Source organism: Lampris incognitus, chromosome 16 (genome assembly GCF_029633865.1).
Source record: "Lampris incognitus isolate fLamInc1 chromosome 16, fLamInc1.hap2, whole genome shotgun sequence".
Lineage (NCBI taxonomy): Eukaryota > Metazoa > Chordata > Actinopteri > Lampriformes > Lampridae > Lampris > Lampris incognitus.
In genome coordinates this window covers 34,612,535-34,630,076 of record NC_079226.1, presented here as the reverse complement: position 1 = coordinate 34,630,076, position 17,542 = coordinate 34,612,535, and the positions used below count along the sequence as shown (strand labels likewise).

At 43.8% G+C, this 17,542-nt stretch overlaps 1 protein-coding gene across 1 annotated transcript in view; it reads left to right on the top strand.

The window, feature by feature from the left end:
• The window catches only part of nsd2 (nuclear receptor binding SET domain protein 2), a 47,295-nt gene extending 34,177 nt beyond the window's left edge, over positions 1 to 13,118 (top strand). The window contains exons 15-20 of the mRNA XM_056295435.1: positions 5,139 to 5,408; positions 8,070 to 8,186; positions 9,533 to 9,674; positions 9,978 to 10,084; positions 10,618 to 10,816; positions 12,799 to 13,118. Coding sequence (XP_056151410.1) covers positions 5,139 to 5,408; positions 8,070 to 8,186; positions 9,533 to 9,674; positions 9,978 to 10,084; positions 10,618 to 10,816; positions 12,799 to 13,118 — 1,155 coding nt within the window. The remainder of the gene's footprint in view (positions 1 to 5,138; positions 5,409 to 8,069; positions 8,187 to 9,532; positions 9,675 to 9,977; positions 10,085 to 10,617; positions 10,817 to 12,798) is intronic.
• The last annotated feature ends 4,424 nt before the right edge of the window (positions 13,119 to 17,542 follow it).

Below are 17,542 nucleotides of genomic sequence, written 5' to 3'. Positions count from 1 at the left end.
AGCGCTGGATGCCATCGCAGTATTCATGGACTTGCAGCCATGCCTGTCACCATAATGCATGCATGTTGGACTTAGAATAAGAGCCTCAAAAGATTGGAATTTAGATTCAAGTCTAGAAGTCAGGTTGAAAGTAGACTTGTATATTAAGGCAACACTCCCACCTTGTTTATTTACCTGAGCTACATGGGCATTTGTATAGTCAGGTGGGGAAACTTCATTTAAGGGAAAGAAAATATTTGGTATCAGCCATGTTTCACATAACCCGATCATATCAAAACTATGTTTAAGAATAAGATCATTTATTGGCAGGGCTTTGGTAGACAATGATCTAATATTTATGAAACCAAATTTAAATAACTTCTGGAAATGAACAGTAGTAGGCAGAACTTTTAGAGCTACCGATAGGTGAAATGGCAATTGGAATTAGACACCTTGTATTGACAGTTGACAATTTTGACAACCAACACTTTGGACAATATGTGGTCACACTTTTGATAATATTAGATGTTTGGTTCTGTAGATTATTAGGTACTTGGTAGCACATTTCACTACCACCAGTGGTAGGAATGATTATTAGATTATTGTGATTCACACATTTAGGAGATGAGCGCTTGGGAGCAATACAACAGGGTAGGGAGATGGTCTCAATGTTATAGACCATACTATGAGAAATTCCCTGACTAAACATTAATAATAATCTTTATATAGAACTTTTCTAAAACAACGTTACAAAGATGCTTCACAAAAAAAATTAAAACTGACAAGACAAAAATAAGAGTAAGACCAAATAAGCAAGATTAAAAGTAAAAACAGTATAAATAAAAACAAGTATCAAACATTTGTAAAAGCTTTCATAAAAAGAAAAATTTTAAGGCAAGATGTAAAAAAAGCTAGAGACTTGCTTTGTCTTAGTTGAGCAGGAAGAGTTCAAAAGTCTGGGGGCTCTAACAGCAAAAGCCTGATCACCCTTTGTAACAAACCAAGACCTGGGACTAGCAGGGTTCCATCTGCAGATCTTAATGGTCGAGAGGGAATATACCAAGTCAATAAATCACAAATGTATGAAGGCGCAAGACCATTTAAAGCCTTAAGTGAGCAGTAAAATTTAAAATCACTTCGAAATATAATGGAGCCAGTGTAGTGAGGCAAGCACAGGAGTGATATGGTTATGCCTCTTTGTCCAGTAATGAGCCGAGCAGCAGCATTTTGTATCAACTGCAGATGGTGGAGGAGCCCTTGCTGATACCAGAATAAAGTGCATTACAATAGTCAAGCTGAGAAAAGATAAAAGCATGTACAACTTTTTGCAGATTCGGCAATTGATAAAAATTACCTAATTTTGGAGATTACCTCGAGCTGGAAAAAGCATGACTGAACAACAAGTTTGATTTGATTATCAAAACTGAGATTAGCATTGAATATTACCCCAAGATTCCTAGCAGCCTTCTTAAGATTTCCTGACAGACCACCAAGATTAGTAACAAAAGGGCTGATGGATTTTCCATCCTTGACTGAACAGAATGACCTCAGACTTATCATCATTAAATTTGAGAAAATTTTCAGACATCCACAATTTAATGTCAGAGAGGCAAGTTGGTGAGATTTGCTAGGGTGCTAGGATCTGTGGGCATGTATAACCGAGTGTCGTAAGCATAAAAATGGTAGAGCACATCGTGATTTTGAATGGCCTAGCCAAGGGGCAGCATGTATATATAGAAAAGAGAAGGGGGCGAAGAACTGAGCCTTGAGGGGCACGACAACTCAACTGAGCCACCGAGGAGGTAAGAGTTACCCAGAACAACAGAAAAAGTCCTGTTGGTGAGGTAACAGCGTTATAAGCCAAGAGCCGAGTCCTTGATGCCAACCCAAGTCTCTAAGCCAGTGGTCACCAACCTTTTCAAGCCTAGGATGACATCCTAAGTCCAAATGTAAACCAAGATCTACCATTTGCAAAAAATAACGAAAAAACAAGCCCACAATGTAGTTCCACTTTGACACTTTATTTTGTTACCTGTCAGTCATAAGCAGTAATTATTTTGTTACCTGTCAGTCCTTTTTGTTTCAAAGCCCCTATCAAATATTTGTCCCCCAACAAGATCACAAGCCAATTATAATTTAATTATGACAACAAGCAAAGTATTAATTTAATCATACAAATAGTATAATCAGAAGTAAGTGCAACTATCATTCATAATTTTATGACAACAGTCATATTAAAATTTTTCAGTATTTCCATAGGCCTATCACTCATTCACCATTCATAATAACCTCAACAATCAGTCAATTACAGGCCTAAGCCAATCCTGTGCAGTACTGTTTTACTTTCGCTTTTAAACAACATACAACACAGATCATATCCTTTTGTAAACAATAGCCTATAACATCATATTTCAAACTGGCAATACTCACTCGCTCTGGCTGTGGATGAGATCCCCTCCCCCCCAAACACACACACACATTCAATGTGATGGCTGTGATTGCACACTATCAGCAAGTGCTCTGTAGTCTGGCTCATAGTTTGATACAGCAAGTCTGACACTGTCTGCAAGATGTCTATTAGTTAGACAAGACCTGTTCTTTGACTTGATTATTTTCATCTGTGAAAAGGCCATCTCACAGAGGTATTTTGATCCAAAGTAGGTCTTCACCTTATGTGTGCAAGATGAAAGGGGGGGAAACTTTTCAGTGTTTACAAGACCCCAAAAGTCCCTGTCTCTTGATCTTGCTTTCAACTACTTGATGTAATTTTACAAATCAATTATCTCCATGTCAACTCCAATTGATAAAGCAACTACTTGCTGGAATTTTGCAGACACCTCCTCAATCTCAGTGGGGATGAAAGGGTTTGTGATAAATGCAACAACCTCCCTTATGTCATTTAACTCCTGAAAACGCCTGTTGAATTTGGCTACCAGTTTCTCCAGGTGGGTGCGGAATGTTTGTGGGAGAAAAGCATCTTGTTTCTGATGTTTTGTGACATTTTCTCTAGGTATGGGAAGTGCACCAGCCTTCCATTCCTCAGCTGAGAGGCCCACACACCCACCTTGGCCTTAAAGGCATCAACAGCGCTGATCATGTGTGCCACATCTTTGTCTTTTCCCTGAAGCTCATAGTTGAGGCTCATTCAGTTTTGCTGTTATGTCAGTAAGGAAACCTAAGTCTAGCAGCCATGCATCATCACAGTTCCTCATGCTCCTCATTTCATGACTCCAGAAATTATTTGATCTCAGGCAGCAAGTCAACAAATTGCTGCAGTACTTTCCTGCGACTCAACTACCTTACGCCAGCGTGGAGAATCAAGTCACCACATGCGGCATCAAGCTCAAAGATGTAAACGCGCAGTGCTGAAGTCCTTATGCGCGAATCGAATTAACAATCATAACAACAACTATCATAACATGAGACAAGTCCACTACTTTACTAGCCAGTGCTTGCTGATGGATCACACAGTGATCGTTCACAAACTTGGGTAAATCGTAATCACGGCGGCACAGTGCAACAAAGCCCGAATGCACCCCAGGCATTGCCGGGGCCTCAGCTGTAGTGATCGCTAACAGCTTATGAATGGAAATGCTGTTATCATCATCATAATGTTTAAACTCGTAATTGTCCTCATCTCGTCCTCCCTTTTAATGGTAAATGGGTGAGAAAAGTACTTGAATCCTTAAAAGCCATCCGAACAAACACCATCAGCTGTGCAGTGTCTGTCATATCCTGGGATTCATCAAATTGCAGCGAAAAGCACTGACAGTGATAAATCCTTGAGCACTTGTTGATTCACGTCCCCCGATAACGACTCCACCCTTCTTGTCACAGTGGCTGGGCCAAGTGGCACACTTCCGATGGAATTTTTTTGTCCTCTTTGTTCTTGAATTCTTTGAATAACATCTCGGCGGCAACGGTCATTGCCTCCTTGTATAGCTCTCCATCGATGAACGGTTTCTTATGTTTAGACAAAAGATAGCTGACACGGAAGGATGCCTCTGTTGCAGCCTTACTTTTAGCTGTTGGTTTGGTAAAAAGCAACTGCCGTACTTTCAATATAGACTTAAGCTTGTCAACTTTCTTTGAACGAAGCGTGCACTTTAGTGGGTAGGTGTTTTTGAACTTGGGGTAGATTGTGTTGTGGTGCTGCTCCACATTACCCTTTTTTGCAAGTGCTACTGCCTGGTGACAAATCAGGCAAATCATTTTGTCCTTTACTATGGTGAACAGAAAACTGTGTTCCCATTCTATGTGAAAATTATGTTTTTTTGCTTTTTTCCGTTGTGCCTCCGCCATCGTGTATTGTTAGCCTGATAGCTCTTGAGCGTAACAAGAAATACCTGAGCTAGTTAAGGTGGGAGTCAGGGACATAATTTGACAGCTGTTAACCTAGAAACTGTATTTGATGACCAGGTAATACCTCGTCCTTGCCCCTTGACCACCATCACTACACACAGGGCTCACACAGCACGCATTTGAAATTCTATCCATCCATCCATTATCCAAACCATTTATCCTGCTCTCAGGGTCACGGGGATACTGGAGCCTATCCCAGCAGTCATTGGGCGGCAAAATGTTTTGCCACCCATCCTGAGGATGTGCAAAAGCTTTTGTCCCATTGTGTGGTCACCAGGGAGAGCTGCAATAAGCAAAAACAACTTTTCCCTATCAGTACTTACAGCCATGCTTTTAACATGATAAGGTCAAGCTGCCATGGCGACTCTGCCCTGCTGGACTGCTTGCCCCCCTCATTGCTGCTTGCATCTATATTTGTTATTGGTTGTGTTGGGATTTTTTTCCCCTCGACTGCTCGGATAGGCTGCTGGCATCCCCGCGACCCTGAGAAAACAGGATAAGCGGTTTGGATAATGGATGGATGGATGTGTAAGAAATAAAGTTTGTTTTTTTTTAAATTTCATCTAACTCGTACATTTTTTATGATTATGCTGGGTGTGCCAGTTTGAGTCATGTTTAGTTGAAATATTGTTAGTTTTTACCCAATAATGAATGTCACTTTTTGCACTTCAGTGATTAATGATTTTTGTTTTGGAACCTGAAATCACTGTATGAATATTTCATTGGTCCTCACATGTCCAAAATAAATTTCTCATATTTTGGAAAATAGACTTTTTTTAACTTGAATGTCTTTACAGGTCAACAAACCATGCGGCAAAGTGCAAGTCTACACAGCTGACATCTTCGAGATTCCCAAGTGCAACTGCAAGCCGACAGACGAGAGGCCATGCGGATTTGAGTCGGAGTGCTTAAACCGTATGCTGCTGTATGAGTGCCACCCTCAAGTGTGTCCCAGTGGGGAGCGCTGCTGCAACCAGGACTTCACCAAGCGACTCTACCCCGAGACAAAGATCATCAAGACAGCTGGCAAAGGCTGGGGCCTGGTCTGTCTTAGAGACATTAAAAAGGTGAGGAGAGAGGAAGGGCAAAAGGCAGCAAACATTTTTGTCAATCGTTTAAGTTGGGGTTTTTTTTAATTATTATTATTATTATTATTTTATGTTTTAAGAGAAGGTCCTTCCGAGTCTTAGTGCTTTGGGTGTCTAGAAAGGCACCATATAAATGTAATTATTATTATTAGTGGGTCAACTGTCAGTTTGGCTGGTGGGGTAGTCAAAATTACCAGCCACTGCCAAAAGTTATCAGTATTGGACTGGAGGCTCCTGTTATTTTTCCACCCTTAAGATAAGCAGAGGTGTGGTGTTAAGATGCCCATACACACTGGGTCTCCTCCCCCATACAGCCTAACTGATAATAACCAAGCATTTTAACTTTGACCTCTCTGGACTAAGACATGCTGACACTCACAGAGGCAGTGTAGTGTTTCACCAAAGTCCCAACATTCACTGCCCTGTAGCTCCATGAGTAGCACAGCGATTCGGAATTTATTTTCCCTCACCAGCTACCATAAAAAAAAGCCCAAACTGTATTTGTTTCAGCTAAAAATGAACTTTATGAAAAAACAAAGTACTGTCTCTTAAAAGGTTAAAGTACCCCTCCAGATACGCTTTAAAGTTTAAAAATATACAGAGGTGATTGATATATTGTTTAACATGGTTTTCCCACATAAAAAGTAAAAAAAAAAAAAAAAACACCTCTGAAAAGGCGCTGTAAGCACATCTACTCTTTCTTCCTCATTGAGAATTTCAGGATCTGTGAATATGGAAATATCACAGGCCTCGCACCCCGTCCACCACCGCTGCTTGCTCTAGGTTGACCGGTAAAAAAGCGGTGTGCATCAAGATGGCTAGCGTTGGAGCAAACATCAGAAAGATTCAGCCATACATGTTTGAGCCTTAGTCAGACCCAGACTCAGGCAGTTGTGCACCAAAATCAATCACTAGCAGGTGTATCAGAATGGTAAGTGTTGTTAGCATCTTTTATTTGTTTATGTTGTTTATTAGCTACCAGCTAACAAACAACATAAACATAAATAAAGCAAGAGAGGCAAGATTGAGATGACTTGGACGTGTGTGGAGGAGAGATGCTGGGTATATAGGGAGAAGGATGCTGAATATGGAGCTGCCAGGGGAGAGAAAAGAGGGAGGCCAAAGAGGAGGTTTGTGGATGTGGTGAAGGAGGACATGCAGGTGGCTGGTGTGACAGAGGAAGATGCAGAGGACAGGAGGAGATGGAAATGGATGATCCGCTGTGGCGATCCCTAACGGGAACAGCCGAAAGTAGTAGTTGTAGTTAACTGGTAGCAGGAAGTTGCTGACACAGTAGTGGTTGTGAAACATACAATAATATCTGCTATGATGTTACAGTGTGTTCATATTGTCGCATTGTTATGACATAGTTATAAACCAGAGGTCTAATCAATGTTTGCAGAAAGATATATTCTGTCTGGCTGAGATTTTTATATTATGTGTAATATCTGTTTATCTTGATAGCCAACCAAGTTTGCCTGCGAACCGGCTCATTGGCAGTAGTCTAAAATTTGAAACTGCCGGGGCATCAGGGCGAGGCGACCCGCACCGTTCTTAAATTTATGATTCTGAGAGTTTTGTTTGGGACCAAGTCTGCAAAGCACTGGAGGGAGGAACCCCCCCACCCCCCACCGCTGATGGCTCCCGACTCCACTGCTGCCACTCTTGTCAGCCCTTGGAGCGCATGACGACGGACGCCTTTAGTGGTGCTGCTTGAGTGGGGGGGGGGACCCTCGTGAGCCTGGTTGGGATCGAAGCCCAGACTAAGAAAGAGGTTTACATGGCACAGCGTGCCGATTTTTGGGTAAAAAAATTACACCTCGAGCTGCCATCATCGTTTCTTATGGCTGAACATCGAAACATTAGCTAAATACATAGTTTAGAGTTTAACTATTACCAAACAACTAGCAGCAACTAACAAAAAAGCTAACATAGTTAATGCTATTTATCAGTCACAAAAGGGAAATATGTTACGTGAAGAAAGCTTTCATTTGACTTGGTTGAGTAAAAGAAATACATAACCCAGTGACTTTTACATTAGGTTATGGAAACATTCCTCACTGAAGTGAGCATTGGACAGTCCCTCCAGGTTTGTAGACACGTGAGCCTGATGTAAATACATTCCAGCCATCTTAGCAGTATAGTGAGATTTTTGCTAGATAGTGGAAGGAAGCGCCAGGGTCCGGTTTACATCCAAAAACTTCACACTCTATCATGTTTGCTTTCAAAACTGTCACTATGCTAATGCAAACTTGCTCTACTGACAAGTCCACTCTGTGCAGGTGTCAGGTTTCTTTGCTCGCCCTGCATTTGCATATTAGGCAGCGATTGGCTTTCCGATTTTTAACGTACCAAATCTAGCGTGCCCGGGGTACGTTTCAATCTCAGATTTTAGGAAGGTGCACAGACAGCTCCTCTTCCAGTAGAGGAATGTGAAAATGCCGCTGTAGCGACAAACTTCACACAGAAACAAATCAGTATAGTCATGGGGGACACTAACACAAATACATTTTTGAGTGGAGGGGTACTTTAAGAGTTGGGTTTCAGTTTTTGTTTTGTGACGATATTTGATAATAGTATTGTAGAGTAAAATTGTGACAAATGCAGTCTGCATTCTGAGCTGTGGTCTTTGTGCCGTAGGGCGAGTTTGTAAACGAGTACATCGGAGAACTGATCGATGAGGAGGAGTGCCGGGCCAGGATCAAGTACGCCCATGAGAACAACATCACCCACTTCTACATGCTGACCATAGACAAGGTTAGACACCACCGTGTCTTTTCCACTCTGGACACAGACGCCATTTTGTTGTTGTAGTAAACATTTATATAGCTGCTATTACTATGTTAGCCATCAAATGGTTAAGACCTCATCTCCAACTGTACTAGTTTGACATACATACATACATACATAGACCAAAAAAGCTTTTATGTCTTTTTTTCCCCTTGTTTTTGTTTTGTTTTATTTTTAGAATGTCCAGTTTGAAAGCTACCAAACTGAGTTTGAGTGAGTGAGTGACTGACTGACAGGTTTAAATGGCTCCTAGGTGTGTCATAGCACCGCCCTCTGCAGCAGTGCCATTCCCTCTGGGAGCTAGAGAAATTTAACAGTATTGCATTGGGAATGTCACACTCAAGTCAGCTGTGACATTATAGTAGTCAATACCACAAGTAGGTTGTTCTCACTGTTAAATATGTATTATTATTATTATTATTAAGTAGAAAGAACTTGAACAATAATATTGCAAAATATAGTACTGATAACAAATAATACGAAAAATACAAATTACATGCATACAAATTAATAAGGAAAATACAAATTACAAAACTTAATAGTTCTCTTGTAATATAATGGTTTAAAATCACAGCAATACTAATTACTTTATACTTCCTGTTTCTTGTCATTATTGTGCATGAGTCCCGACAGAAACTAATACAATTCTGACACAAAATCTGTTTTATGGGGGCATCTGGGTGGCATAGTGGTCTATTCCGTTGCCTGCCAACACGGGGATCGCCGGTTTGAATCCCCGTGTTACCTCCGGCTTGGTCGGGTGGTCCTACAGACACAATTGGCCGTGTCTGCGGGTGTGAAGTCAGATGTGGGTTATGTGTCCTGGTCGCTGCACTAGCACCTCCTCTGTTCGTCAGGGGCACCTGTTCAGGGGAGAGGGGGAAATGGGGGGGGAATAGCATGATCCTCCCACATGCTGCACCCCCCTGGCGAAACTCCTCACTGTCGGGTGAAAAGAAGCAGCTTGCGACTCCACATGTATCGGAGGAGACGTGGTAGTCTCAGCCGACCACCACTGGCAGAGGGGGTGGAGCAATGACCAGGACAGCTCAAAAGAGTTGGGTAGTTGGCCGGATACAGTTGGGGAGAAAGGGGGGGGGGGTTAAAAAAAAGTTTTATGTACATTTATTTCACTTGTTTTTACTGTGCACTTTGTTATATCAGGTCTTGTGTTTTTGTTGATTTTGTCTTGACTGTATTGTATTTTATCTGTCTTGTTCTGTGAAGCACTTTGTAACTGTTTGGAGAAGTGCTAAACAAATAAAGTTTTTTATTATTATTATTTGAATTTAAACTCATGAGCTCTCTGTCAGGATCGTATTATTGATGCGGGGCCAAAGGGGAACTACTCTCGCTTCATGAACCACAGCTGCCAGCCCAACTGTGAGACCCAGAAGTGGACAGTGAACGGGGACACGCGTGTCGGCCTGTTTGCTGTGTGCGACATCCCCGCAGGTAAACTCAGCGGTGACAGCAGATGGGCCTGGCATGAATGGCCAGTGACCCTGAACACCTTTAAACAAGAGGAGGAGAGGTTTTTTTAATTGTGTGAAGACTGGTTAATTCCATTTCAATGGAAGTGTTAAGCCATATTACATCGACTCTGAGCTTGGTCGCAGCTAGTAATGGTAATTGTGCTTGGTTTCAGTTCCCTCTATATATTGAAAAAAGTAAAAATCCCCACCACAGCATTTGCTTTAAAGACTCATGAAGGCCTTGTCTTTTTTCCCCCCCAATTATTGGATATTTGTGTCTCAGGGACAGAGCTCACCTTTAACTACAACCTTGACTGCCTCGGCAATGAGAAGACTGTCTGTCGCTGTGGCGCCCCCAACTGCAGTGGCTTCCTTGGTGACCGGCCAAAGGTGAGAATGCACACGAGTCACAGATCAGTGATGTAGAATTAGAAAATAGTCACAATTTAGCCAGGGGAGCCTTGGGGATCGAACAGAATAGGAGGTTTTCTTACACTGAAAAAGCTTGAGGAATAAATCTTACATTTTCTAAAAAGCTTGAGGAATAAATCTTACATTTTCTGAGTCTTTTAACCATTTACAGACTATTTTGTTAAATTCCCCGATGAAAATCTGTTTCAGTTCAGTTCCCACAAAGACGCACACAGCGACAAATGTGTTGTCGTTTTTATTGTTTCACATTGAGATATTCATCAGTCTGAAGGAATAACTTTGAGCCGAACCGTGATGTAGGCTGCCTGGCTATCACAGTATCCATCTGCTAAAAGCGTACGTTGTATCGAACAGACTTCAGAAATACTCTCAAGAAATGCAGGTGTAGTTAAGGTATAGAAATAATGAAATTAGGACAAGAAAAATGCCCGTGTTGACTGCAAATGAACTAATCTTCAATTCGTTTCCCTTCATCTTCGATCCCGCCACAGAACTCCAATGGCCAGACCACCGAGCCCAAAGGGAAGAAGCAGAAGAAACGGCTGAAGAAGAGGCGCAGCGAGGGGAAGAAGAAATCAGAAGATGAGTGCTTCCGCTGTAGTGACGGAGGCCAGTTGGTGCTGTGCGATAAGAAGAACTGCACCAAGGCCTACCACCTGTCCTGCCTGGATCTCACCAAGAGGCCCTTTGGTAAGAATGCCGGAATACGACAACCTGGACCCTTCCTTTTTAGATGCCGACATGGCAAGTTTCCCTCCCCACCATGTATAGAGTCAGAGTCCCAGAACTAGAAACCCCTACCTGCTCTAGGTGCAGCATGCCAGCTGACAGACCCTGCCCCACCAACCTTTTGGAGAAAAGAGACTCTCTGTATAGACAAATAAACGCCCCACATTGTCGAATGCTCCCATGGGATGTTTATTGCGGTTGATTAACACTTAGTGGGACCATTAAACGTCATGTACAGATAGACTGATGAGCCAAAACATGACCACTCACAGGTGAACCGAATAATGATCATCTCCACACAAGAGCACGTCAAGGTCTGGGTAGAATAGATGTTAAGCAAACAATCAGTTCTCGTAGTAGTTGTGTTGGATGCAGGAGCAATGGGTATGAATGAAGGGAAGACCTGAGCAACTTTGAAAAGGGCCAAATTGTTATGGCCAGACGACTGGGTCAGGGCATCTCTGAAACAGCAAGGCTTGTGGGGTGCTCCCGGTCAGCAGTGAGGAGTACCTACCGACAGTAGTCCGAGGAGAGACAAACCAGTGACGGGGTTTTCGGCGCCCAATGCTCATCGATGCACAAAGGCAATGAAGGCTATCCCATCTGGTCCAAGTCGACACAAATCACAGAAAATTAAAATGATTGTGTCGCAACACACAGTACATTGCACCCTGCTGTATATAGGGCTGCATAGCTGCAGACTAGTCAGAGTGCACCTGATGACTTCTGTCCACCATCAAAAGCATCTACAATGGGCACGTGAGTGTTGGAACTGGACCTTGGAGAAGTGGAAAAAAATCACCTGGTCCGTTGAGTCCCGTTTTCTTTTAGATCACGCGGATAGCCGTGTATGTGTGCGCCATTTACCTGGGGAAGTGATGGCACCAGGGTGCGCTGTGGGAAAACAAGCCAGTGGAGGGACTGTGATGCTCTGGGCAATGTTTTGCCGGGAAACCCTGGGTTGGCCATTAATGTGGATGTCAATTTGACACATGCCACCTACCTAAACATTGTGGCAGACCAGGTATACCCCTTCATCGCAATGGTATTTACTGATGGTAGTGGCCTCTTTCAGTGGGATAATGTGCCCTGTGACACTGCACACATTGTTCAGGAACCATTTGAGGAACATAGTAAAGTGTTCAAGGTGTTGCCCTGGCCTCCAAATTCTCCAGATCTCAATCTGATTGAGCATCTGTGGGATGTGCTGCCCCAACAAGTCTGGTCCACCTCGCAACTTACAGGATTTGAAGGATCTGCTAATTTTTTTGTGCCAGATACCACAGGACACCTTCAGGGGTCATGTAGAGTCCATGCCTCTGGGGGGTTCAGTGTTATTCCCCCCTCTTTTTTTTTTCTCCCCAATTGTACTTGGCCAATTACCCTACTCTTCAAATCCGGTTTCCCACCCGCAGACACAGCCAATTGTGTCTGTGGAGATGCCCGACCAAGCCGGAGATAACACGGGGATTCGAACCGCAGACCCCCGTGTTGGTAGGCAACGGAATAGACCGCTACGCTACCCGGGCGCCCGGGTCGGTGCTATTTTGGCGGCACATGGGGGACCAACAGCATATTAGGCAGGTGGTCATAATGTTTTGGCTCATCCGTGTATGTGTCACTGTGTTTTCATACCTGCCAATATTAGTTTGATGTACATGCCTTAATGACTCAAGCATGAATATAATAATTACTGCATATATCTTCATCCCTTATATTTAATTTTATGTCACACACACTCATTTGGACAACAACAAAAAGTCTGAAAAGCATGTTGAGTTTGTATGATAGTAAAGTACATCATCTTAAATGTTTTAAACTATGAATTTACCCAATTAATGCCCTCACCTCTCCAAAGTTTGGAGAGGTGAGGGCATTTACTTAAGCTTGTTTAAGTCTTGGTGGTCTATTCTTTAACTCTATGCATTGTGTGTGTCTGGCAGGGCGCTGGGACTGCCCCTGGCACCACTGCGACGTCTGCGGGAAGAACTCAGAGGCCTTCTGCCAGCTCTGCCCCAACTCCTTCTGCAAGGCCCATCAGGAGGGAGCACTGAAACTCTGGCCACCCACCGGACAGCTGTGCTGCCTGGAGCATGAGGAACAGGACGGCCTGGAGGACCAGGAGCCGGCTCAGGCTGCCCCGGCTGAAATGACAGCCGCCACCGCACATCCCTCCAAAGGCTCCAAGAACCCCGAGGGTTCCTCAGAGATGGCCGCCCGCTCTTCCAAGGGCTCCAGAAAGAAACTGGCTGAGGTGCCCTAGAGTGCCCTTTGACACCCCGAGATCCCCAAGAGACCAAGTGGAACTCAGAACAATCATGGGCTCACTCCCCACCCCGGCCTCTTCGCTTATGAACAGATTTTAAACACCTCCCACCCTCTCTCTCCATTATGGCTCCATCACATAACTAAGGCACTCTTATTCTCATCAGGGAAATCTGCTTCTCTTTCAAATGCCGAATGTCCCAAAATTCAGGTCTAAAGAATGATGCTGAGTCCTTCCTATGTTTTTGTTTTTGTTTTGTTTTGTTGTTTTCTTTGTCTGTTTGGGAGGGGGGGTCGAGTCTTTGTTCTTTAACTTGTCTGCACTGAGACAAACCATCTGTGGTGAAGCACAAGGCAGCAGAGGGGGCAGGGCAGGAAAATGAACTTGCTCATCTTCAGTTCTAAACAGCTACTTTTTGTTTTTATTTGTGATAACAAAAGAGACTGGTTGTTTACCTGCCAACGTGGCTGGTGAAATAGAAGACTAAATTCAACTGGTTTTTAGGCGTGCGGTCGGTGCAAAAATCCCACCCTGGCCGGCACACCAGGTCCCACCAACAGCATTAGCATCTGCAAACTTGAATTTCTACTCATTTACAACTGGGTTAATTTTTTAAAGTTTTATCTATATATCTGTGTATATCAAAGACCAAAATCTTGAATACTGGAATACTGTAAAACAGGTTGTCAAATTGATTTTTTTTTTTTTTTTTTTTACATATATATAGATATATATAGATGTATAATGAAACATCAAGACACTATGAGTAGGCCTGGAATGACTTGCCTTTATTTTAGTAGCCGTTTGGTACAGTGAACTGTAAAATTTTTGTTAAATGTTTTGCGACCTGTTTCCTTGTTTATTGTCTAGGTTTTATTGAATGCCTCTAGTACCCTGATACCGAATTATGGTGCCACAAACCGTTATCTACCCATCTGTCCAGAAGATGAGGGATTTTGTGTTTATTAAGATTGTGTATAAAAAGTTTGAAGCTGAGGTTAAGTCCTCCTACTTATTTTGCAGAGCTCTCTAACTCTGTCCAGAACCCAGATTTGGAATAACACTACTGGGTGTGTGCCAGACAGCAGTTTCCTTTTTGCTTGGGAGGTCCAGAGACGTGCCGTCAAAATCATGCGTATAGCGTTTAGTGAAGATAAATGAAGGAATGCGAAAGGTTCTGTTGGAACATTTTTTCCCTCATTTGAAATTTGAGTTTAAACAGGGAAATGCTCCCCCCCCCCACACACACACATTTGAAATTTGAGTTTAATCACTGAAATGCTGTTTTTGTTTTCACTTTCCGCTGAAGCCACTTTTAAGGAGTGTGAAAACTCAAGGGTTTAAAGAAGAAATCTCTTGAAATCTGCATTGGTTACTTAGTGCTGTTTTGAAATTGGAAAAAGATGTGCATTTAGGGAATGTTGATGAGCAAAGTGATGGACTGGCGGCCTGTCCAGAGTGTCTCCCCCGCCTGCCGCCCAATGACTGCTGGGATAGGCTCCAGCATCCCCGTGACCCGGAGTAGGATAAGCAGTTTGGATGGATGGATGATGAGCGAAGTTGTCTGTTGTTGAGGATTGCATCTGGTTGTTGGTGGCCTGACCATCTTGATATTCTGCAAATCGTTGGCCTCTTAAGGATTGAAGAGCCCGTTCAGTTTTGAGTTTGCTAGCCAGCAGTGGGTTGTCACCATACATCAGATTGGCAATATCTGGGCTGGTATACATACTATGTAGTATAAAATGGCAAAGATTTCAAACTACTGAACATTCAAAGTTTGAAGTCGTCCTCAGTATACTCGGCTGGCTGGTGGCATAAAATGACAAGCTAACCAGCTGCTATCAAACCGCCATTATACTTAATGACATTAAAAGATCCACTGTCCAAAAACAACTTGAGCTGCTTTCATGTTTGGACCAAAACCGCTGATTTAAACAGAACTTCAGAGTGGTGGACACTACTGGTATTGAAAGTGTTTGGGATCAGTTTTTGGGGCAGTTCTGCAATATAGTGCAACCACACAAGCCTGGCATCTGACCTTTAAGGAGTTCAACAGTTCTCCAACACTGAGCCTAAACCACCATTTTGGGGGTCCTTTTTATATATATATATATATATATATATATATATATATGTATATATATATATATATATATATATGCTAAAGCATGTGATCTGAATTAGTCCAGACCAAGGCCGCTTCGATTCTGTCACCTTGAATTCACCACATTTTCTACTATCAAAATACACTGCACCTTCTTTTGCCCCAAGGTGTGATTGAACAGCCGCTTCACGTTGTGCATCAGGTCGCCCACACGTTATTAACCATCTCCAGTTCCTGCATAGGCCTATATACATACGTCATCCTGATGATGAGTGAATGTAGTCAAGCCCGTTTTGTTTTCCTTTTGTAAGCACTGTAATTCCCTGTAGAGCTAAGCGTTGTGTTTATTTAGGAGTTCGTTCTGTAACTACTGTCCTAGTAAACCAGAGACTAATATGTACATAATGTATAAGTGGTAATAGTGATACATCTATTGTAAATATCATACAATTTCTTACGGTTGTATGGGGGATTTTTTTTCCGATGCAGTGCTGATACACTTTGCGGGATTTCATAACCGTCGGTTGGATCAAGCAATAAATAAAGTGTTCAAAACAAAATGACAGCGTGTGACGTTTTGTTCTTGGTCTGATCAGGGAGGTTTTAAGACCTGCAAATAGAAAACTATCTTCAGCGTGGTAGGTGTAGGGGGAGATCTGGGTTCATGTAGCATAGAGAACCCCCACCCCCCACCCCCATTTACTACCGACGGGTCACGGAAGTGTAAAATACTGTAGCGAATTCGGGGGACAACGCAACCACAGGAAGTGCCGCGTCCAGGAAGCGAGCCTGCATCGCCCGCACCGCAGGAGACATCGCTAACCGCTCGACTAAAGGGTCAAACTCGCCAACCCTGCGGCCAGTGTGTCTTCTTATCCATGCACGTTATAATACTAAGACACATTAATCCCCAGCTCCGTTAGCCGAGCGGTTAGTGATGTCGCCTGTGGAGCAGTACTCGTGTCGAATCCCGCACCGGGCAAGAAAATAACCGGTTTCAGAAGCGTTTTCATGGCTTTGGACAGCTAAAACGTGGATGGTATGAAGGAGAAACGGCCAGACAAACGACCTGGGGTCCTTTCAAACGGTGCGGAGGCACATGCCAGGTGCACCGGTCTTAGTTGTGTTGTCAAGTTAAGGCGCATTACTTTGCTTTTAAAGCTCGGCGTTTTATGTGTATCTGGAACGTTTCACCCCCCAACTAGTGTCCAGACAGCGCCTGGCCAGGCCAGGCCAGGCCTCGCTGTTTATTGGCTGAAGAGGGCAAATCAAGGAGGCTGATGAAAGTTGTGCAAAAGCAACACACATCTGCAGCTAGTTAGCCGTTAACAGGCAAGCCCTGCCCCCCCCCCCCCCCACGCACTGGCGTTTAAAGACCCATTAAAACGACACACAACTCGTGTAGACCACCCAGCTGGTCCACCGGGGCAACTAAAATGTTAGACGTCTTACTCACAGGCACTTCGGCTAAACACAGCAGCCACTCGGGGCTTTAACCGCCTGCGCCACTTTACCTCTGGTTCAAGTCAAAGCAGCGGGAGTCGCCAGTTAACTTGTGCGGACCCGATGGTCGGTCACGTGGTACAGCATCGTGGCCAATAAGCAGTCTCTACAGCTGTTAACGATCATTCATTTGACTTAATTCTGTTTGCAGCTGACGTCATGCAAGCTAGAGTCTGCTTCTAGTTTAACCAAGAGCTCCGGTCTTAAGTGAGTGATGGACCAGATGTCACCAGGAAAATCAAGCTTGCGCCGTAAAACCCTGGTTACCGTTGTAGCTCTACTTTGGTCTTCGTGCCGCACTTATTCTGCTTCCCAAATGTTTTCTAACATTTTGACTACTTTTTCTTTGGACACCCCCCCTCTCTCCCCAATGTTTCCGGCCAATTACCCCACTCTTCCGCTGCTCCACCCCCTCTGCCGGTCCGGGGAGGGCTGCAGACTACCACATGCCTCCTCCAATACATGTGGAGTCGCCAGCCGCTTCTTTTCACCTGACAGTGAGGAGTTTCGCCAGGGTGACGTAGCGCATGGGATCACGCTATCCCCCCCAGTTCTCCCTCCCCCCCTGAACAGGCGCCCCGACCGACCAGAGGAGGCGCTAGTGCAGCGACCAGGACACATACCCACATCCGGCTTCCCACCCGCAGACACGGCCAACCGTGTCTGTAGGGACGCCCGACCGAGCCGGAGGCAACACGGGGATTCGAACCAGCATCCCCGGTGTTACTCTTTACTATTTTAACTGCACGGCCTGTTTGTGTGTTTTCAAGTGTAGCCAAGAATCCACAATATTCAGTACACAAAACAGACGAGA